Here is a 23,020-nt window from a genome sequence, read left to right as displayed (position 1 = left end):
CCCTCAGAAACCCAGAGGAATCAGAACTTGCCATCACGTGGCAGATGTTGAAAGCCTTGGGGAATGTTTATTTGACTTCCGATTCACTCTACTAATGATTTATTGCTTGAAACTCTGCAAACAGAGATTTTTCCAGACAAGGAAACTACGAGCAAGCTAAACAGAGATCTACCATGAATAGGGTGAGCACAGTTGAGTCTGCGTCGGGCGGGGGATGGACTTTCACAAGATCCCTTCCACGAGGTGACCTGCTCAAAGCCCAACCACGGCATAATAGCAGAAGGGGTGCCCCAACTCTCAACCTCTGCACGTGAGGCCAAACTCAAGTACGCCACCTTTAAGCTCTAGTTCCTCTTTCCACCTCGAGCTGTCTCAAGCACAGTACTTCCCATCCTGTTAGATAGGTACTCCAGACATTGTAAAGGCGGCTCACGCTAATTGCTCACTCCAAGAGGTCACATTCACCTATCAAACCCATGCCATCTGGGGCTTCTGAAAGATTAAAAAAGAGAGACAAACAAGAGGATTATTAAAAATTTAACTATATACCATATTTATTATCAATCCACAGGATAATCTGATTGCTACATGAGCTCATAAAAGCTATTTCACCTTTACAAAATTAAAAAAAAAAAAAATGTGCCACAAGGATGTAATAACTGCTGATAACCAAGGACTGAATCTTAAAATTATAAATTTGCTGTAGAAAAGATTAAAAAAAATTATATTCACTTTAGAATTTTACTTTGAATAAAATATTCCCCTGTATAAAAAATAAAAAAGCTTGCTCTGGTTAGAATTAGAGTATTTTTCTTCTTCTTTTTTTAAATCTGGGAATTTGCATAATATCTCTGTAATAGGTTTCTTTTTTTTTTTTCCTATTGTACCACGCGGCATTCAAGCATAGCAGATTAGAAACAAACATGAGAAAAGCAGTCTTAAAACGTATGAAATCCACATGGGAAGTTTTAACTTCCTTTCCTTTCCTCTATTCTTTAAAGACACTTTAGCCAGAATAGCCTTGGAAAAGAATACAGGTGGGGAGGGACCTTCAATGTGCCATTAAGTAGAGCAAGGTAATAAAAGGCCTTTCATAAGTGCTTTCTTAATAAGGTGCAGAAGCAGACTGCAACGTTGCTAGTACTGCACTATGTACAATATTCACAATAGATTTTTCTTTATTTAAAAATATTCCAGCTAGTTCACATTTTCTCTTCCATTCTGAGGCTTTCAGTTCCATCACAGCCTTGACAGCGAGAAGCGCAGCAGCACCACTTCCCTTGTGGTCGGTTGGTCCTCTTATGAAACACTGGAACCTGCGAGTGGGCCGAAGTTCTTGGGTTGTTTTCCTACATAGCAACCTTGGAAATCCGCCTGGGTTCAGGTGTACATACTGACGGCTGGAGTCCTGAGTTAAAAACACTCCGGCACTGGAGTCGGACACAGCAATGTTTTATATTGCCAAGGCTTTACCTTAGATTTGTCTCGTGTGCGTCAAGGGATGAACCTCTTGTAGAGAAACGTAAAATACAAAACCAAACAAAACAAAGCTAAAAAAAACACACCGCCAAAGGCTTAGCAGCTCTTGACTCTTGACTGGGTGATGTCTGACGTTTTCTTGATGACGCTGGCCCGTGTCTCGCGGTCTGGCCGGCTGCTGCTCGTGGAAGCTGTGGACACTACTTGTGGCAGAGGGATGTCTGGGAAAGGGGGCCAGGAGCTGTTGTAAGGCAGTGGGCAGCTTTCTTCTTTGATGGTGACTTGGAGGTCAGGCTTGTTGGCTACAAAAGTTGCCATGCTGGGAAGCATATGAGAAGTGTTCCTCATTCCCAGATTGCTGAGATACTGTTTGCCTTCAATGTTTTTCTTCTGCCAGTGAAGTCGTCCCTAGAAAAGGAGGGAAAAAAAGGAGGGAAGACTATATGACTTTGCAAAGTGCTCCACGTAACAAGATGAAGACAGAAACATCCACAAATTGCACAGGAATTACCCTGTCTCTAGAAGCCTGAGCCTCTAGCCTCTGGCTTTGAATGTCTTTGCTCTCAGCCACTTCTCCCTTTCTGAAGTCGTGTGCCTAAACCTTGGAGGGTCTCCAGCAGTGAAGAGGCTCTGCCCACTCTTCTGATAGAAAATAAAGGCCTTATTCCCAGCATGCTGGGGACAAAAATGGACACGGACAACCAAACGCTCAGAGCTCCAATTGGAAGTGTCTCCTCCGCTACCAGAGAGCATCCTCCTGCCAACAAGCAGGCACAGAGACTCAAGACCTCTCAAACAGCACCACCCAAACTGTCAACACAGGTGAGGCTGCCGGGAAAACCACTGTCACTTGATGGTGTGTCCCCCATCACAGGGAGGAGGTTCGTCAAGGGAAGATGAGCACCCAGTCCTTTCCCCATCACACATGCCGCAATGGCACATTCTGTTAAAGGAGGTTTGGGGAGTCATTATTGGCAGTCTACATACGGGCTCCAGCCCAACCAAGGCACAACACACAAACCCAAGAGGGTTAGCCGTGCTGTTATACAGCTGCACAACCTGCAGTTCTCCAAGAAGGAGGATTCAGAGGGCTTTTGAGGGGGCACAGCAAGAGAGGGATTTGCAAAAGGCCCTCTGCAAAAATGCAGCTGGAGCACAGGGCACTTAAGTGCGCTCAGTGAGCTTCCCCTGGCCTCCAAGTACCCATGGAATCAGTAGGTCTGGTCACTTGATGGCAGCCCCAAAAGAAAGGCACGTGTTGGTTTTGCATAGGTGCAGCTCAGGAAACATTCATGGGGTGAGTATTTTCTCCACAGATTCCTTTCACCCAGCAATACCCAACTGACTGCTCGGGAAAGCTTTTTGCCTCACATACCTCAAACATTCAAGTTATGTTTCTATCATACGTGTAAGCATTTCCTCCAATTGTCTGTGTTCAGGTGCCATTTAAGGAAAACAAAGTGAGCATGCTTTCAACCAAGATAAAATACTCACTACCCAGCAATGTCAATGCATCATATTAACACACTAGCTGGCACTGTTGATAGCTCGCTAGAACATCTTATCATGCAAATTAATCTCCTTGTAATTTGGACACATGAGGAGAAAAGAACTTGCAGAGATATCCATTCTGTGACAGTCACCCAAATGTCAGTCTCCCCTGAACCCTCCTGGTTTCTTTTTATCTCCCAGCTATTATTAAAATGAATACTCCACTGGTAGACAAAGTTGCAAACAGAGAAGGGGAAGAATACCTCAGGACACTGTTCTCGAGACTTTGCTCTAAACTGTTAAAAAACCAGAAAACACTTACCTCTGCATTTTCTTCATCGCTTGGAACACTGTCAGTTGTTTCACTTTCTGTCAAACAAAACAGAAGCAATAATGAAACTCGCTGTTCCATCTACAGTAGCAAAATCCAGCTCAAGAGGCCTGATCCACTTCCAGCAAGTGGGAGCAAACAGAGTCAAGCCAAATACCCAGTAAACAATGGAGAAGTATGGACCCCCTGCCCCAGCAATCAGCACAGCTGCATTGAACAACTGGACTGAATTCACATGGTTATCACAGTTAACATGGCTACACCCTGGGGAAGACAGCAACAGAGGAGGACAAAGTACTGTGCTTTCTGGGCAGAGGGAAGAGCCTCCCGCAAGTGGGGGATGCCCCTCTCCCTTGCCCTCTCTTGGCAGCTCCAGGCCTGGCAAAGAGCAAAGTTCTGTCCAAATCCTTATTTTTATCTCCCTGCAAAACCAACAACAACTCCACCCCAGAGGAGGTAAGTGTGTTTTTGTTTCATGAACTGTTATCTCAGCCTGCCGCCTCAAGGGCTTGTTGTCACTTCTGGTGCTTTATTACTGTTGTTATACTTTGCTCTCGTTTCGCTTTTGCCACCGTGCCCAGCCCCCTCCCTCCCTATTTCTCAACCCTTCACCCACCACTCAAGCACGAAGAAATGTTACTATCTCCAGCCTCATCACTTCCCTCTGCCACACACAGCCTCCCTCACCCTCATCACTTCAACCAGAGTACAAACACAGGGGTGCAGCTCCAGCAGTACAGCTGTCAGGGGTTTGAATCACTGTGTCCTGTCTCCTGGGAGGATAGCCCTAGGCGTCTATCAGGCTACCAACAGCATTCAGAAGAGGTCTTTCTCCAACCCCTTCGCCCACCGGGGCTGAGCAGATAGGGCTCATCCACGCCCTCAGCCAACGGGAGCCCAGAAATTACAAGTCTGAAGGAATGACGTGATGAGTTACTGTAGCAAGCAAGGGAGCTCTCAAATCCCAATTTCCACCCTCTGCTGTGTTAGACATTTCAGCCCATGCAGACTGCTTTGCACAGTCCCTGCATCCCTGCGACTGTATACCACGAACCTGCTTTCCCAAAAAGCAACCCTGTGCTCTGCACTGGACACGAGTGCTATGGGTGCACGGACTGTGCCTCATCGATCGTGCCCCTGCACGTCTTCAGAGACTGGCAGCACCTTGCCCTTCTCTCGAAGCTTGGCTAAACATTAGGTTTAGGCAGAGGGCTGTAAACAAATGGTCTGAATTGCTCTTGCAGACCCCAGGAGATCAACTGCACCCACAGTCCCACTGAAGCAAGGAAGCAGGTGGCTCAGCTACTCCAGACTACTGCTTCCAACGCCAGCGCCTCCCCTACGCCAGAGTCTCTGATGTAGCACGCAGTAAGCACAGCAGCAGTCCAAAATGTTAAATCTAACTGCAAAGCCCCATGAAGTTAACACTCTGCAGGGCTTCTCATTCACTGGCCCAGGTAGAGAGAGATGTGCCAACATGATTAAGCTGGCTAATTAAGCCATCCAGGGGGGAGGAGAGTCAGAAATTAATCTGTGCTAAGGAGCAATGGCCTCCGAGATAGAATCAATAGGAGGAATCCACACAGAGACAAGAAACAGATATTCCTTGACATGAAGAAACATGTGGCAACAAAAAAAGAGTGATGCAGCTGAAAAGGAATCCATCCTTGGTGTTTATACATAACAAAATGCTGAGCAAGAGATAGCACTATAGTTAGCAAAGCCAGGGAAGCTGCCACTCAGGCACGGAAAGTTAGAGAGGTTATTTCAATCAAGACGGTTATTTGAATCAGAGTCAAACACAAGAGGAGGCTGACAAGAACAGTCTCGGTACTAAGAAAAAAGGATTTCATAGACGTCAGTGGAAACATGAGAAAACTCACAATGGCCACTCATATCACTTGCCTGAATAACGTCAGAAAGGAACTAGAAGTGTTTTTGAAACAAAACAGATTTATGTAGGACAGCTGATACCTCAGGCTACTTTTTGTTGTTGTGTTAGTTCAGAAGAGCTAAACTAACTGTTCCTGCACAGCTGTTATGGTCATACTCTTTCCTGCCATTCAGCAGTAGCACCTGACAGAGCAGGCAGCTCTACCCAGCAAGCACATGAGCACAGAGCCAGGGCTCCTGTGGTTCTCCTGTATGGGTTTGTGTGGAGCAAGCCAGAAATAGTCACAAGACTGTCCTACAAGTTAAGGGGTCTAACAAACCACAGACCCCCGTCTTCACTCCTGCCTCAAGGGCAAATGCATGCTTTTTAAAAAAAAAAAAAAAAAAAAGAGGTTCATAGCACAATTTGGGCTGGAAGGGACCTCAGGAGGTCTACAGACCAACCTCTTGCTCAAAGCAGGGCCAGCTACAGGACTGGATCAGGTTGCTCGGGGCTTTATCCAGTCAGGTCTTGAAAACCTCCAAGGATGGAGGCAGCACAACCTTTTGGGGCATCCTGCTCCACTGCCGACTGTCCTTGTGGTGAAAAAGGTGACATTTTTTCTTATATCCAGCTGGACCAAGTTCTCTTGTTTCAATTTATGCCTGCTGTTTCTCATCCTTCCACCATGCACCGCTGTGAAGAGCCTGGTGCTGCCTTCTCAATAACAACCCTGCAGGTAGGGGCAGGCTGCTATGAAGTCCCCAAAATAATCTCTTGCTTATGCTGAACAAGCCCCAGTCCCTCAGTATCTCCTCAGAGAGTGAGTGCTCCACCCCTTGATCATCCTGGTAGCCCTTCCCAGCACTTCCTCCCATTTGTTTATATTTTTCTTGGACTGGGGGCCTCAAAAATGAAATCAATAGTCCAGAGGAAGTGTAACTAGCGCTGAGTAGAGGGGGCTAATCACTTCCCTAGATCTACTGGCCACAATCCTGAAAGCTCGTGGCCTTCTCTATGGCCAGGGCACTCTGCTGTCTCATGCTCAGCTTACTGCCCACCCACCTTTCTGCCCACCCATCCCATCAGCCCCAGCCTCTACCCTGCAATTCCTTCCTGGGCACAGGACTTGGCATCTGTGGTTGCTGAATTTCCTAAGGTTCCTGCTGGCCCATTCCTGCAGCCTCTCCAGGTCTCTGTGGATGGAGGCCCTGCCCTCATGCAGGTGTCCCCTATTTGATGTCAACTGTAAACTTCTCAAGTGTGTACTCCAGCACCTATTGATAAAGTTATCACAAAGGACTTGTTCCAGGACAGACCCTTGTAGTACTCCACTTCTTACCAGCCTCTAGCAAGAGTAACCAGGATCCTCAAGAGCTGCCATGAGATGCATTCAAAAGCATCCCAGTGGCATGAAATCATCTCTGTGTTACCTGAGTTATGGGCTAGCAGGTCCTAATATAAGTTAGGACAGCTGAAGGCCACCAGGATACTAAGACAACATATGGGGATAGCAGAAGTACTTCAGTCATGCCTCATTTTCCTTCTGCAGGCTCACTGCACTGACTTTATGGGAGGTAGCTCATGACTTGTTCATTTCAGGGTGGTTCTCCTGTCACCACCAGACCACTGCTCTCTACCATCCCAGCCCAAGCAACCACCATGACTTCCAGACCAAGACTTCTGTTTGCATTCCATGAAGTTAGACCCTGTAGCTGAGGTTAAAAGAAAGCATCATTGTCATTTTCACACAGATGGGAAAAGTCTTGCAAGAAGCATTGGGAAAAGAGGACAAATGTTTCAAAGGCCCCATCTCCCACCTGCTAATAAGTTAAAGCACCCTCATGCCCCTGCCTTACACTTTACAAAGCCCTTCTAAACGCTAAGAGACAGACTAAACACATCAGGAAGCATGATCATTTATCAACATGTGTGAGACTGACATTGGAGGCTCTTCAAAAGAACATCATACTATTCACCTGGACCCAAAGATAAAAATTCTTAAATACTTATTTTATAAAAATGCATCTGGAAGTAATTTCAGCCTAATGAGTCAAAGGCAAAACCATGTGTAAAATAATAAGTGGCATGGGGAACAATTAATACTGAAGTTTGCCTGAAAAGATTACATTTATGTTTCTACCCAGTCTCTTGAGGCTTGCAAGTTAGCAGCCTGTTAAAAAAGGAAAGTTGGGTTGGATCTGAAACTTTTTCTGCTTTCAAATGTGGCTTTGCCCTGCTTCCTACGGAAATAAGGCTTATATGATTGCAGGGACTCTACACAGCGTGCCTGCATGTGCATTTGTGTCTGTTCTCCCCTAACCACTTCTGAAAACACTGTCAGACTTGGATAAGGGATAAATGAGCGCCAAAGACTCTTAACTTCCTACCAGTTTTATGAAAACAAGGGGCCAGACAAAAAAGAGAACCCATTAGCACCCTGACTTGGGGGAGAGCTTATTATCTCACCCCTTTTCAGATATCAGAGAATCCAGATGGGAGGCAGACGTTGCAAGTCAGACGTCCACAGCTCTGCTGCTTGCAGGACCACTTCTTATCAGTTGCTACACGGCTGTTCTAGTCTGCAGACTATTTGTAACAAGACAGATCCGCTCCCCCCAGGGCCCTCAGCTCCACCTCTGCATTATATACCATTAGTGCAGCCCTTAGCACTCTGTGACCACTGTGCTAGGCACCGAAGAAACAAAAGCAGAGAAGACCTTTAATCTTTAGTAAGTCAGGGGGCAAGGGGGACACACTATATTTGCAGCACATCATTTGTACCGCTAAAAATGTCACTCTAATATGAGATGAAAAGACTTCGCTGCATTAACATCTAAAAATGTTCTTTTTCCATTAATCACAGACTAAAATCTGCAGCTTACATTTCCTACCTCAGATCTGCCAAGTTTTTTCCCAAGGTGAAATGAGCAGAGGACTGAGAGTTTTTGAGTTTCATTAAAAATGCAGAAGGCAGCGGAACAGACATTTCTGGCTCTTTGCCAGCTACCCTGGAAGAGCCCCCTTGCCCCCCAGCATCTTCTAAACATTTCCAAAAAAATACAGAGTGTAAAGAAACACCAGGATGCTTACCTGCATAGGACGAGACAGGGGAGATCTGTAGGGGGTACAGCTGGCTCATGCTGAGGGGCTGTTCGTCGCTTTCTGTTGTCACCTCTACTACCTGGCAAACATCAGGAGGATTGGCAACTATCACCTGCTCCTCGCTGCTGCCATCAAGGTGCGGCTGTCCTACAACTTGGGGTTAGAAATAAAAAATTGATTACTCGTAACACCTCGACCCTGCTGCATCACTAAGAGCCTGTCCTTGGAGCCTGCTTGGTATTAGAGTGAGTCCTCAATACTGTCTCAGTGCTTTCTTCCATGCCCACCACCTGCTTTCAATGGTAATTCTAAAGGAAACCTGTGTGATTTATTTAGTTTCCATCACCTTCAGAGACATTTTTTTCCCCACTTGCGATGACTGAAAATGCCTAACTCTCCCTGGGCTCTCACACATAACGTCCTTGAGCCCTCCTTGACATACTAGCTGTCCAGAGGCTTTCCCAGGGAAGACCACAGCCACACTTCTCCTCCATCCAGAAACCTGGTCTCACCAGGACATACAGACCATAGCAATCTCTCCTAATCTGGGAAAGCATGCTCACCCAGCAAAGCTGCCCACATCCCATGGCCTCCGGATGCTCTCATGTAAATTATGCACCAGAAAACCAGAGCTGGCATGCAAATAAACAGCCACACGGTCATGTAAAACATGGTGGGACTCTGATTTATACATGATACAAATCTGTGAAAAATTTCTCCTCCAGTTAGATGCTTATTCTCACTGATCCTTGCAATGCCAGTGATGGTATGTAGAAAAGCACAGTTGTACCTGTAGTCTGTAATCCTCATGGTCTGTGACTGAAAGCTACACTCTGGTTAGTTATTAACAGAGCGGTTTCCTATTCCCCCAGGCACATGGTATTTCATACCAAAGGAACATTTATTTCTACAAAGTGAAGGCACCATGGATGCTTTGCAAATGTCTTGAAACGCTTTGCAGTCATTAATTGTGCTACACAACATCCTTCTGAAACAGGGGAATAAACCAAAGTACCAAGAAGTTACTGAGCAAAGCAAAACTATGGTGAAAGCCAGAATCTCACTTCTCTGGAGCTGCTTGAGACAATTCCCTCTGTCTTGTACAACTCCCCTGTCGATCTCAGCAGGATGAACTGCATTAATCCAGCATGGAACTGAAAGCCACTAGCTAGATTTGAAGAGCACACAGGGATGGAGCTGCCTCAGAGGATGGCTAACCTGAATCCACAGTTGTCCAAGAGAAAGTGAAGGACTATAGATACTCTTTCACTGGAACCCAAAGCTTGAAGAGGAACAGTCTTCATACAGACAAATTCTGTACAAACATGGTGCTGTGTTGTTAGAAGTTCAGACAGTACATTTTTTTCTATACCCACAATGGGGAAAAAAATGTAGGCACTGAGACACAGTAGGTCTTGAAATTCTTCTGTTAAGTGACCTAATTACTCTAATTATTAATTTTTAAAAAGGCAAAAGATAGTATCTATTCCTGGACGAACTAAGATAAATATACATGAATGCACATGTATATACACACAAGCCATTCTTGCCTTCTATCTCTAGACAGGGCTAGACCACAACTTTTTGAAAAAGTGACAGGTTTTTCTCCCAGAGAAAAGCTGCATATCATCTTGCTTTGTGAAGTGCCAGGTAACCGCTGGAAAGCCCCCGAAAGCTGGATGTATATTTTATGAGACAATTCCAGCATAAAGAAAATCACATAAATAGAAGATAGTATTTTCTTTTTTAGAAGTTGAATCACTACAATTACTATGATTTTGTTCCCGATATTTCGTTTCCACTGTATTTCCATCTTTCCTGGTTCTCAAAACAACCTGCTTTTTATTGAGTCCGGTGCAGGGGGCAAGAGCACGCACACATACAGGGTTAATTTTTATCTGGGAGAAACCAATACTGTGCAACCCCATCAGGGTACGAGCAGGCCATCTGCACTGTTTTATCTTTCTCCTCAATACCTGACGAATTCTTACCCACCCTGATAGATAACCTGCACAGAAAAAATTACTGCTCACTTGGGCAATATGCCACCACTTTCCCGTGAGCTGCACGTATGTCAGAAACACTGCAGGTGCTGTTTGTCTTTTCTCCCTTCCAGCTGACTTCCCTCCTTTCTGCAGAACAGATCTATTTTACCCTTTTCCCCCTGTTTACATTAAAAACCTGCTTGCAGTCCTAAATAAGGACTTCTCTCTCCAGTCTGGATAAGCAGCACACTTCACAAGCCATTAATTAAACAACACTGGATGACAGTTACCCACTCGAGCCTTGCTGTCCTACCCCTGAAAATGGATTCTGTGAGTCCAGAGAAAAATGAAAGCCCTTAAGGTGCAAATTCAGTTCTGTTCCTCTGAACCTCTTGCTTGGTTTCCATGACAGACCTTTGACCATTTTTAGATGTTGATGTTGCCACTATGGGTCCTGTCCTGTAAATCACTGAGATCTTCTAAGGTGCAGCATGCATTCATCTCATCATAAAATCAAACAGGAGTTCAGGATACACTGTACTGTAGAAAACCGAGATTGCAGCAAAATTACTCTCTCTGATGTTAGTGGATTTTGGGGAACACCAGGTACGTTCCAAAGACTCCTGTTAATTGATCTCTGTTTGACTTTAAGACTGTGAAATAAAGCAAAAACTTATGAAATTCTTCCCTGGGACTGCATATTGGCCTTGGTGTGCTTCAGATTTGTTTATGACTCAGTGAGTAAACAGGAAGCACTAACAGCACTACAGTGCTATTCCTTCAAGTTATAAAACCCTCTGTAATAGTAGGAGCAACAATCATCTTCTAACACTCTTACAAAGCAACTGCTGATTAAATGAACTGCCACAAAGAGAGGAAAACTACTCACAAACTCCTCAGCCACAGAAGTACTTGAGGGGAATGACTATGCAAAGCCCTGTGACCTAAGACGGGCATCAAAAACAGTCACTGCACAGAATTTCTGCCATCTCTCCAAACAGAAGACTAACATGTTTTTCAAATGCTTTTCCGACACATATAAAAGTGGAATTCTAGAGAAAATGGTATATGGGTCACATTTGAGGAGCCCTAGCTGCAGTGACAACCTCAGCCAAAAAAAGAGCTGTCAAAAACCAGCCCAATTATTCTACCAAGAACCAATTATTCACATGCTGAGATGACAGCTAATTCCTCGTGTACCAGTTTCTACATGCAGTCTTTGCTGATCCGTGTTGTTAGCTCAGTGATGTTAAGAACTAACGCTGCTACTGAGGTGCCGGTAAAAAGAACCAAGTTCCTCCATTTCATCTGCAGGTTTAAACTCCCAAATAAAATGGTACCCTATACAAATCTCTGCTTTGAGCAATGGGAAACTGCCATCCAACCGCTGTTTAACTTCTAAGTGACACTGGCTACAGTCTCCTCATAGCTAAGGACTACCCAACAGCATCTTCAGTTCTGGTGGGAAGTGGGAAATGAGGAGCAACTTAAATACTTAAAGGGAGGGTGCCAGGGGGATGGGAACAGTCTTTCTTCAGTGGTGCCCAGTGACAGGACAAGAGGGAACAGGCACAAACTTGAACACAGGAAGCTCCATCTAAACATGGGGAGGACCTTCTTTCCTTTGAGGGCGGCAGAGCACTGGCAGAGGCTGCCCAGAGAGGCTGTGGAGGCTCCCACTCTGGAGACAACCAAACCCCGCCTGGACGCCGTCCTGTGCAACCTGTTGTAGGAGATCCCGTTCTGGCAGGGGGGGTTGGACTGGATGATCTCCAGAGCTCCCTTCCAACCCTGACCACTCTGTGATTCTGTGATTGTAACTGTGGTGTTCTCCGAAGTGCAAAATGCCGATGGAAAGCTGAGTTTGGCAGTCAAAAGGGTTTCTGAAGTCACCTGTATGCTTAGCATGTAAGAAAAGCATAGAAGTACTTACCTACGAAGTTCACTGTACTGTCAACTTCATTTTTTATACTGGAGGACAGGAAATAGTCAGAAGTGACATCATTTAGCCCGTTAATCCCAAAAGATGATTCAACTGGCTCTTGCTAGAATGAAAACAGTACAGTTGGGTCAGGTTTGATTTATTTTAGGAGCCTGGACTCAGTTCATCTCTTTGTTCTGAGACAGTAATAAATCATATGGCTTCTGCCTACCATACACCCCCTGCTCTCTGCTAGACACAGTCTTAGAACAAGTATTTTGGTTCTCTGAGAAGGAGCCAGAGTCTACTCCATTTCCAAATCTCCTGCTTTGAAACGAAAGCTATTTTTAATTTTCAGATTTAGACTGAGCTTCAGATAGCAAGAAATTAGTGTGTTATTTACTATAAGAGATCAACATTTGGAACAAACAAGGAAGAAACATTGCTTTAAGATGGTACTCTATTTAATGTTCATCCTTATTCCTTTCCAAACTTGCTGTATCTCTTAGTGTTCTCTGAAAGGAAGCCTTAGCTTCTGTACAGCAATTACTAAATTCTAGCCTTAATTTTTCTCTGCAGCAAGCCTGAAAGCAAACCAAAGTGTTTACACTAAATACAGCCTTTTAGATCACATCATAAACATTACCACAGGGCAATAACATTGGGAAAACACCACCTGTTCTACATAGACTAAGCTTTCCACAAGATGCATCTCTGTAGGTCTGGTACACTCGAGTGGGAATCTAAAAAATTCCCTTCAGAATAGACACCAAAAAGTTCAATTCCAAAACCTCAGGATTTCTTTAAAAAGCTATAAACATATTTAAATGATTATCTACAGGTCCAACCTCCTCCCCAGTATTGGTTCTCTTACAGGGTTATCAGTTACAAAGTCTAAAGTCTTCTGCTCTTACTCTGCAAGGGAAGTTCTGCCTCGCTGCTGACCCAGAGACACCCACAGAGAGGTGCAGAGCTGCCAGTTGGCTTTGATGCCACGCCATGCCCATTTTCACTGCGCTAAAGCATTTCAGCAAGGGCAAGGCAAAGGCGAGCCTCAAGATTTGTGGTGCCAGCCCTTCACAGTACTAACCATATGAACCGTTACCACAGGGACAAAAAACTAGGGATGGCGTGACAGGTCTTTCCTGGACACCACATGCTGTAACTCAAACAGAGCTGTCACTTCAACCCAAGTCTGTACCTTCCCAGCCATGAAGGAAGCCCATAATGCAAACACGCACCCTGCCCCAAGGCCCCTCTGCACATTGGAAGGGTGCAAAGTTAGTGCTAATGGTAACTGAGTCTTTGATGAGCTGCACCGGTTGTGTCAACCCGCAGGTCAAAGAATTGGAGAGCTGGAAAAGATAAAATTAGCTGTTATTGATCCACTGAGGATCACTGACTGCAGAGACAGGTTAGGGCTGCACACTGGAGCCCGGACCATCTCGTGTTGTGCAACGCCCCAGCAAACACAGCAGCCCCCATGGGAACCCTGCGCGCGCAGCACCTTGCTCAGCTTTACTGAGGCTTGGTTGCAGGGAAATTTATTTAGTAGCCCCTTTCGAGCTGCAGAAACAAATACGCATCCTGGAACTCGGGTGACGGTGCTGGATCGATGAAGGGACTGGCACAGTTGGTGTTAAATCACCTAGATTTTCAGTGTCCAGATGCCTGCTGGAAGTCTAAGCTAAAAGCATTGGGAAAGTTGTCACTTAGATTTTAAAAAAAAGTCTCAATGAGAAGGATAAATCTAGGATAAGGCAGAAATTAAGCCTCAGGCAGGCAGTTTTCAGACCTTAATTTTGTTTCAAAGGAAAGAGCCTATTTTTATCTAGGTGACTCAAGACACTTACACCCTCCTCCCATTGCTGAGAATTCACATTTTAATGGTGAGACGCTGTTTGCCCCAAAGCCCAGTGGTCAGAGATCTACCTGTGAGGTGGGAGACCTGCTTGCAGCCCCCCCTCGCCTAACACAAAGCAGGGATTTGGGAAAACCCAGGTCTCTCAGGTGCCCTAAGCACGCTGCTCAAGCTCAGCAAAGTCTGGCAGGGCTCTTCACCACCACCAGCGGTTGCTGTCGGTGCCCACAGGGTCTGCCAGTGGGAACGGGGGGGAGCTCTATGCGAGACTCTTGCTACACTCAAGTCCCTTCATAGATCTGCACTCGGATCCTCAGCTTCTCCCTTTGCTGATATTACCCCATTACCAAGTAGATTGTGGAGCAGCCTCCCACTCACCTCCACTAAAGAGACGTTTTCAGGGTAACTGTAAGGTGTTCAATGCAAAACACTCAACTCGGATCTCAGGAATTCACATCACCAAGGAAAGCGATTATAAGCAGCTTTCAATGCTCAGAAATGTGCATTTGCCTTAATTCATTCACCACCCTTCTCCGCTATTACTGCCTTCAACATTCTATAGTCAGTTGAACAGTAGCTGAGCATAGAAAGGGCATCTATTTTAAAATCCAGGCATATCTGGAGGCCAGATTGTGTACACGTTTGTCAGAATAAGGGGGGACAGGAATACTACCCGGCCCCAGCTCAAAGCCTACAAGAGCTAGGTAGCCAGACCATAGCTGGTGCCGGGTGAGCCGTATGCTCATGGTAGATATCGCTGGTAGGTGCCAGCTCAGCTCACTGCTCCTGTGTCGCCCTGTTTAACACTTCTCTGCAGCTCTGGGCAAGCGAGGCTAGTGGAAAGCGCTCCCAAAAGTTGTGAGTATCACGCCATTGGCACCTACTCCCAGGCCTAACGCCAGACGGACTAATCTCCCAGGCATCACGGACTCCCTCAGCAACGACTATTTGTGAAATTAATCTTAATTGAGAGGACGAGACTGTTCAAGTGCCTCTACAGCTCTTTAGACATTTAATATTTTGACTAAAAGAAAGATTATGAAGGAGGGGAATGGCAAAGTGGTGCTGCCAGCTTTGGCAGGCATCACATGCTGCTCTGCTGTGAGTTTACTGGCTCCTTCTGAACACAGGCCACCATCAGTCACGTTATAACAAGCACACGTGGTTGTGTGATCCAAATAGGATGGTTAAAAAGTGGTTCCTTTAGGACAATTTGAAAATTGCAGTTTTTCGACACGTAACTCCACAAGTCACAACCACTGGGAGAGCGTCTGCCTTCCAAACCCGATTTCAATGGAGGAGGTTTCCCAGGCCTCCAGGTTCACCTGGCCCAGAGCATCTCTTGGCCAGCAGGTGCAGGACCTGTGCCCAGGCGTGGGTGGCACAGCCCTTCACACAAGCGAGCAGCAGGGGACTGAGCTGCCCTTCTGCTGCAGACACGGCTGCCACGTGCGACCCAAGGACACCGACTTTACTGTAGGCTGAAAGCCTGAAACCTTTGCAATTTGCTTTCTGAAAAAAATCAAAGGCGGACCAACCCCTGCTGGTATGTAACACTGACCACCTCGGAGAGGCACTCGGCAGAAGTGTGAAAGTCAGAGAACACCGTGTGTTGTAGGGAATAGCAGTTTGGGTCCACGCTTTGAATAGGCAGAAATCTCAGGCAGTGACCAAGGAGCTTTACAACCGAGACCTTCTGAATTACAAAACACGAGCAGAACACGCAGCTCTGACAAAACCTCTCCTCCCCGCCTGAACGAAAATGAATTTCCAGTGCCTTACACACAGAAATTAATTGCTCCAAAAGGTAGCTCTATTGTTCAGAAGCATTCCTTCCGTAATTACTGTATTTCAACTTACACAGACAAACAAATGGCAAATGTATTGCCGAGGCTGCCAGTTTTCCAACCTCCAGGCGTTGCAACACAAGGGCTGTGTCAACTGATGACGTCAGTCACAGCTCTAACAGCCTTCACGTTTTTTAAAAAAACCCTCAACGCTCAATGTAACTGTAGCTTCTCAACCAAACCACAAGCATGAGAGATTTGCAAATAGCCACCACAATATACTATTGGGGCTATTAAAAAAATTTGCAAGAGATTGTTTTCACAAGCTCTCACACTATTAAACAGCCACTTCTTACCTTAATTTGTTTGAATTTGTCATCCTTCTCGGACTTTGTTTTTTTTCCTGCAACAACAGAAGGAAGATTTCTTAAAGTCCTGTGTGCCATGAGTTATCCTCCACACCTTCTATATTCACTAAGAAATAGACCCAAAACGTGCCTCAAAATGGCAGCACCTCCTAGGAAAGGGAGAACACATTTTGCTTAATTTTAATCCCCGCTTAAGGCCTGGGCAGTCAAAAATTCACCTTGAACACTTTGGCTTTGTGTTTCGCTTTTAAAGGGCTACGTAAAAGAACCACGATGGGGCCGAGGAAAGCAATTGCAGTCAAAAAATCAAGGTGAAAAATATGTAAAAGTGACAAACTAAGCAATAAGGCCCGTTAAAAGCAGAAGGAAGGGGGAGAAAAACAGTCTTAAAGGGAAAAAAAAAAAATCAAAATGTATGTCTCGTCACATTTGTGACAATCTCACTGTAGCAAAAGGGAGCTTGTTCATTGAGCATTGTTCATAGGGAGATTGTTTATTGATTTCATATGTGAAAAGAGATCACAATAAACTCCAACAAATATTTCCGTAAATAGTTGCAACCTGGGGTGGGGGGGAATATATATTATAATTCATGCAAAAGTGGTTTATGCAATCATGCTGGATTTGAGAATCCAGAAAACTGCAAAGCATATGACCCTCACAAAACGTTGTGTGCCTTGGCAGACCCCAGCGCTGCTGCCCCTGCTCTGACCTGATGAGAGCCCGATGTGGAAGCTCAGACTTGCTGGTGCAAGCTCAGCTCTACCCCACTGTTTGCACAGACGTGTCCCAGGAATTTCTCCCATCTCTACTACAAGATAGCACTCAGAATTAAAAATGTTTGCAGCCAAATTCTTTTGCTCTCACTCACACATAATTTTAGCCACGCGCCATGTAGAAAGGGTATGTGAGAATATATACAGAGCCCAAAATATGTCAGAGTTTTACAGTAGTTGGACTTGCTGCAGCATCCTCTCCTGCTACAGCCCCCATCTCCAGAATCTCAGCTTTCATTATGAACTTTGCTATTTCTTACAACTATGAGAAGAATCTGCCACAGGTTATGGTTCAGGGAAATACATCTGAACATACAAGATACATCACTGAGAATAGACTGGAAACAGTTTCAAAGCACATGTTCTACCTTTTGCGGACTGATCTCCCTTTCAGAGTATGATTCTGCCCCAAAAATGCCAGAGTTCATCATTTCCAATCATACTGACCTTAAACTGAAAATGTGCCTTTTACCTCTCAATTTAAGAAAATAGCAAACTGAGCTGCAGGTGAATTGAACTTGATTTTAGAGGAACACCATGCATTTGATTTGCAGGTTATCTTTTTGTCTGAAAATCCTAGACACCAGGGAATACCAGAGGACTAAGGAAGCCATCGTTCTACTCCATGAAACAGTAACAGAGGCATAAGGAAGCCAATGAGCCATAAAGAAGCCAATGTTTCTACTCCATAAGAAACCAAATACTCATGAGATTGACCTGGTTTAGGTCCTCTGCTGGCAGGTGGGAGACCTAATCCCAAAATCTGGGGATTCAAACATAGTTTCCCATTTCAGCTTTCTCATGCTGTGGGGGCTGTTTCTTCACGGCCTAGTGTAGCTACAGAACAAACAAAGTGGTCTCACGGTTTAATGTTCTGAGCAAAAAGCATACTGCTCTCACTTAGCGCAACAGAGCACTAGTTTATTTCAACCCTTGCTTGAAAAAAGATGATAGAATCAAAGAATGGTTTAGGTTGGAAGTGACCTTAAAGATCACCTAGTTCCAATGCCCCCACCATGGGCAGGGACACCTCCAATGTCTGCCACCATAATCTGAATGAGCACTACTGAGTTAAATGCATTGATGTCTAATATCCCCCTAATCATCTTCCTTGACTGATGGAGACCCAGGACTAGCATCTGAACACAACTCCATTGGCTTTAACAGAACTAACACAATTTACACAGATCACCAGCTTGAGGGTATCGTATCTCATTGGTTATCTCTCCAAGCGGCTTGTTCTCTTAACTGAATGCAGCCCATTTTTCATACGGGTGTTCCTAAGTTCTGGGGAACAGCTGGATAAAAATGTCCAGCTTCATAGCAGAAGTAGAACTGGCACATTCTGAGGGCCCCCAAAAAATAACAATGCCCCCAACACCATTTTCACGTTGACAAGTTCTCCCCTCTACCTTTTTTGGAAGGTCTTTCAGATAATGGCAGCATCCGGTACACCCTGAAGGCATTGTTTCCTTTCTTTATACTTTTGTCCTTCACTTCTTCTATGTCAGGCAGAGAGTTCATAGCACAACGGAAGTTTGCCTTCCACGTCTTTGGATCGGGTTTATCTACTCCTGACTGGTATTTTCCTAAGCAAGAAAAGAAAGTTAGGCACACATGACGCGTAATTGAAAACCTAAGGAGAATTAATAGCAGTGTAGGTTAACTTCAAGGTATCAGCCTTCGGTTCCCATGACAAGCATTCAAACAATAGCTGAGGTTGCAAGAGAGAGTGTTGTGATCTCATTCCCATGCACATTTCTAGAACACATGATGAACAGTTTCTGCTCAAGAAAGACCCAGGGCACTGCCAATCAGATGTGACTCCACAACAACGTGGAAAAGCTTGCACAGCATTTACCTTTATTGTGTCTGGCTCAAATCCATCGGAAGGCATAAAAAGCCTAAGGGCCCAAGTCTACAAAGTGCTGAGCATGCTCTCCTCCTGACAATTTCGAACCCAATCTTGTTAACGTTTAAATCAATTAAGTTTTACTGTGTTCCTCAATGCAAATGAGTTACGGCACTTCAATAAAGCTGGAGAGTATTGCAGACCTTGAAAAAAGTACTTAGCCTCCCACAAATTTAGGAACTTAAATTCAGTCTCTGTTAGTAAAAGCAAAGACAAGAAAGAAAGAAAATGTAACTTTAAAAGGGAAAACAATGCGAAAATCTATCCTGCAGTAGGAGAGTTCCAATACCTGTGTGAATTGCCCAGTTTCTAAATAAGGGAGCATCTTTTTCAACATCCCACCCATGTCTTGCGGCATGCATCCAGGGAATCTGAAAAATCTTCTTCTCCTGGAAGGGAAAACAAACAGGAAATGCCAACACTGATTGACTCAAGGGATCTTCTGATGACTTTAAGTCACTTATTTAAAAACACAGTTCCAGCATCTGCAAGTGTTTTGCTTTCTTCTAACCCAGTGCCGCTGTCATTGAACTCAATAGGAAAATATCTACTGGCGTCACCAAAAGCAGAATACAGCCCTAAGTATATGAAATACTCAGATGCCCCTTCACGGATGATGAGCCTGGCGGCTTTCCAAGCTGACACATGGGTAAAACATGCAGTGTTACACATTTCTAAACATTCAAAGGCAGGCTAGTTTTGGCAGCACAGACACTTTCTTGATTGGAAAAATTAGATATGAAACTAAACAACCACAGGAACAGAGCAAACTCAAGGGATTTAGAATTTAGACAGTAAAACACTAGTACAGTGAAGGAAAAGGATCTCTCAAACTTACATGCCAAGCAAATGGACATATGAATATATCAACTGGAGATATCTCTCCAGTGCAGATAAAAACTACAGAACACACATGTGAAGGGGTGGCATTGAAGACAGTTGAACGTATTTTAGTTTAGAAACTTTAGGCCAAAGAGAAGTGCATGTAAAGCAATCCAAAGGAAGGCACTTTTAAAATTATTGTTTTAACACACAACACATAGTTAAACCAGGGCATGCCTTGTGTGCTGGAAGTATGAACTGATTCTCAAAGGGATCAGAAAAACTCATGGAAGATGGTACACTGGTGACTATTAAAGATGATTAAAAATGGGATGCAGCTCCAGCTCTGGGAGCCCAATGGCTTTCAGAGCTTGAACAGCACGTTTCCTATACCCCTTCCACAAGCACCTAGCACACAGGATACTGGGCCAGATGGATGCTGGGTCAGATGTGCTTTTATGTCATCCAACACAGGAACGAATTCCTATGTGCTGACCTACAGGGCTGCTTCAGAACTCTTCGTGTTCATTTCTGCAAAGCCATACAAAAGGAGTTTGTTCTGCCATGCTTGGTTTTCCTCCCGTATTGGGGGGAATACATCTTATCTGGCTTCACATGCAGACATCTTGCACTACAAACACCTCCACTACAGATTGAGATCCACTTCTCAGTCTGTGAAGCGAAATTCCAGGGCAAAATGCACCCCCTCCTGAGGTGGCCACCTGAGCTACGCCAACTGAATTGCACCCTAAAAGAGCCTATTTCTCTCCATTGACTACAAACAACTCTAGACAGGCAGCTCTCATTTAAACGACTACATCGTGGATGTCTGTGGTCGGGAGAGATGTATCCTTTGCCCTTTCCCCTTCCTCCAACAACCACTTTTCTTCCTTGTCTGTCTGGTTAATATTTCACTAATGTCAAGGTTAGGTCTATTTCCCTTCCTTTCCACGTGATCTCTTCTTTTTTGAGCCCGCGTTTTGTATCGTCCTTCAACTCTTGTCTTCAATCCTTTCTCTCATTTACATCCACTTGTTCAGAACTGCATTATTCCCTTCTTGCTTGGCTTCACCTTTGGCAGCAATAAATCTGTTGTGGTTTAGGCTGGGCTGGCCACTAAACAAACGACAGATGCTCTCTTTTAACCTCTCTCTCCCTTCCCAGAAGACTTATGGGTTGAAAAGAAACTAAAACTACTTTAATGAAATATTAATAATAAAAATAAAAGATAATAATGTCAGAAGAAAATTATGAAATATATACAATAGATACAAAACCAGTATTGAGCTCCCAGGATGACAATCACGTCACCAGCTGGCACTGGGAAAGTCCCAGACTGGACTCAGCAATAGACAGGAACTGGATTCAGGAACACACAGATGAGGATCAAAGGCAGACAAACAGACAAAGTCCTCCTCGGATACCAGCCATTGAAGAAAAGAGGCTGATCCCTTTGATCCCTCAGCTTTTATACTGAGCATGAGGCAGATGGGACGGAATACCCTGTTGGTCAGTTTTGGGTCACCTGTCCTGTCCACTCCTCCCCACAGGTGTGACCCCTCTACACTTTTCTGCTTCCAACCCTCCAACGGGGCAAATAACAAAGTTAGCTGGCCTTGGGTGTTACAGCAATAAGTGTAAGCAAGAGCCTCTCTGCATACCATTCCGTGGTATTAACTGTAAACATCAGGCCTTATCACTTTGGAAGCAGACACTGTCTGAAAAACATGCAATTAATTGCAGAGAGTGCAGTTAGCTAGAAGAGACTTAACTGAAAAAAATTATTGAAAAGAAAATTAGTTCTATTCTGTCTCAAACCAGGACACCTTTAATTTGGTGAAAGCACAGATTGAACATGTTTCTCATTCCCCTTCAAGCCCTCACACTCTAATCCTTCCTCTTAATCTATTCCCATCACTTCTCTCACGTGCCTTTTGCCTCCTTACTCTTCCCCTTCTACACAGTTAAATCATCCTACAGAGATGCTCTCCTCTTTCCCCAAGTAGAAGGGTCTAAAGAGAGCCTCAACCCCACTATCCTGTGGTCCACAGAACTACTGTATTCGTCAGAGCTAGAACAAGCTTCCTTGCCTTTACTCTCCCATACACTATCATGAGCATGGAAAAAAAATTCAAACTTCCACAGAAAACAATTTCTATCACCAAGAACTTTAACAATTGACCAGATTAAAAAGTATTCTCATGGTTGGTGATGGGGAGGGGCTGGCACAATGCTACACAACGCTATGGAGGTTATATCATGGATTTCATATTCCTTATGATAATTCAAAAAGTTCTGTAGACTAGCAGACCGAACAAGACTCCAGACATAGCATCCTGTCATCATCAGCCGTACTCACTGCTCCAAAAAAAGGCTCAAGGACACTCTCAACAGCAGTCTAAGTGTTCGTTACAGTGTTTCTGCCCACTACAAAAAGTTCTTCCCAATCTCAGATGTCTTGAAACACATGGTTTTATAGCAAATTGTAATACAAATAACAAGATCATAGAATCCACATGTATTGTAACTTTATAATACATATATAATTTTACATACCTATATGGAAACTACAGATTTTGTCATCAACTATCAAATATCTAATCTTCTCTGAAATCCCGCAAGACTGCAGATTGCACCAATACCATGTGGTTGTGTGTTCTGCTCTAGTTTGCCTAGATGCTTTCTATTTAAATGCTAATTTTTTATTTCACACATTATCAAACATTTACCTATTTCTTTCTTCAGTTGATGCTTCCTAATAATGACCTTAATAGGAAAAGGCATATCAGTGCTTAGACTGATCTTAGACTTTGAAAACCATGTGCTGTCTGGTACAGCACTCCATCACTGGACATTTTAGCCTCACCTAAAGTCAAAAGTACAACCCACAAAACTTTTACAGCATAACAGGAATTGCTGCCAAATTCCAGTGGGGACATGAAAAGGAAAAAGCTGACACATTCTTAGAAATAGGCAGGAGGAGGAAAATACTATCAAACGCTTGCAAGCCTAGTGTTGCAAAATGCTCCAAGCAGGTGAATGAGCATGAGATCACATACTAGCTGGAAAGCCATAGGACAAATTTTAAATAGTGGCATCTGTCTGGAGGGTAATACTTCAAGCATCCATCAAAGCAGCAGGTTGCCTCTCGACTCCCGTTACAGCTACTCTGAATGTTTCCACTGTAATTTCCTTTTCCAGATCCATGAGGGATACTGACCTCTCCTTATCCCCCTCCTCACACCACCTCTGCCCTCTACTGAACTATGTAATTTCCTTCACACCTCCCAGTTTTGTCTCTCTGGGAGG

General features: G+C 44.4%; 1 protein-coding gene across 1 annotated transcript in view; it reads right to left on the bottom strand.

Annotated features, from left to right (window-relative positions):
• Positions 1-727: 727 nt before the first annotated feature.
• IRF2 (interferon regulatory factor 2) overlaps positions 728-23,020 on the bottom strand; it is a 24,627-nt gene continuing 2,334 nt past the window's right edge. Inside the window, exons 2-8 of the mRNA XM_009891779.1 lie at positions 19,179-19,272; positions 18,390-18,566; positions 16,190-16,236; positions 12,198-12,309; positions 8,268-8,432; positions 3,293-3,339; positions 728-1,887 (exon numbers count right to left, since the gene is read on the bottom strand). Coding sequence (XP_009890081.1) covers positions 1,576-1,887; positions 3,293-3,339; positions 8,268-8,432; positions 12,198-12,309; positions 16,190-16,236; positions 18,390-18,566; positions 19,179-19,272 — 954 coding nt within the window. The 3' untranslated portion in view covers positions 728-1,575. The remainder of the gene's footprint in view (positions 1,888-3,292; positions 3,340-8,267; positions 8,433-12,197; positions 12,310-16,189; positions 16,237-18,389; positions 18,567-19,178; positions 19,273-23,020) is intronic.

Source organism: Charadrius vociferus, unplaced genomic scaffold, assembly GCF_000708025.1.
Source record: "Charadrius vociferus isolate BGI_N301 unplaced genomic scaffold, ASM70802v2 scaffold478, whole genome shotgun sequence".
NCBI classification, from domain to species: domain Eukaryota; kingdom Metazoa; phylum Chordata; class Aves; order Charadriiformes; family Charadriidae; genus Charadrius; species Charadrius vociferus.
Note: the sequence above shows the minus strand (reverse complement) of the source record. Positions and strands in the feature narration are given on the sequence as shown.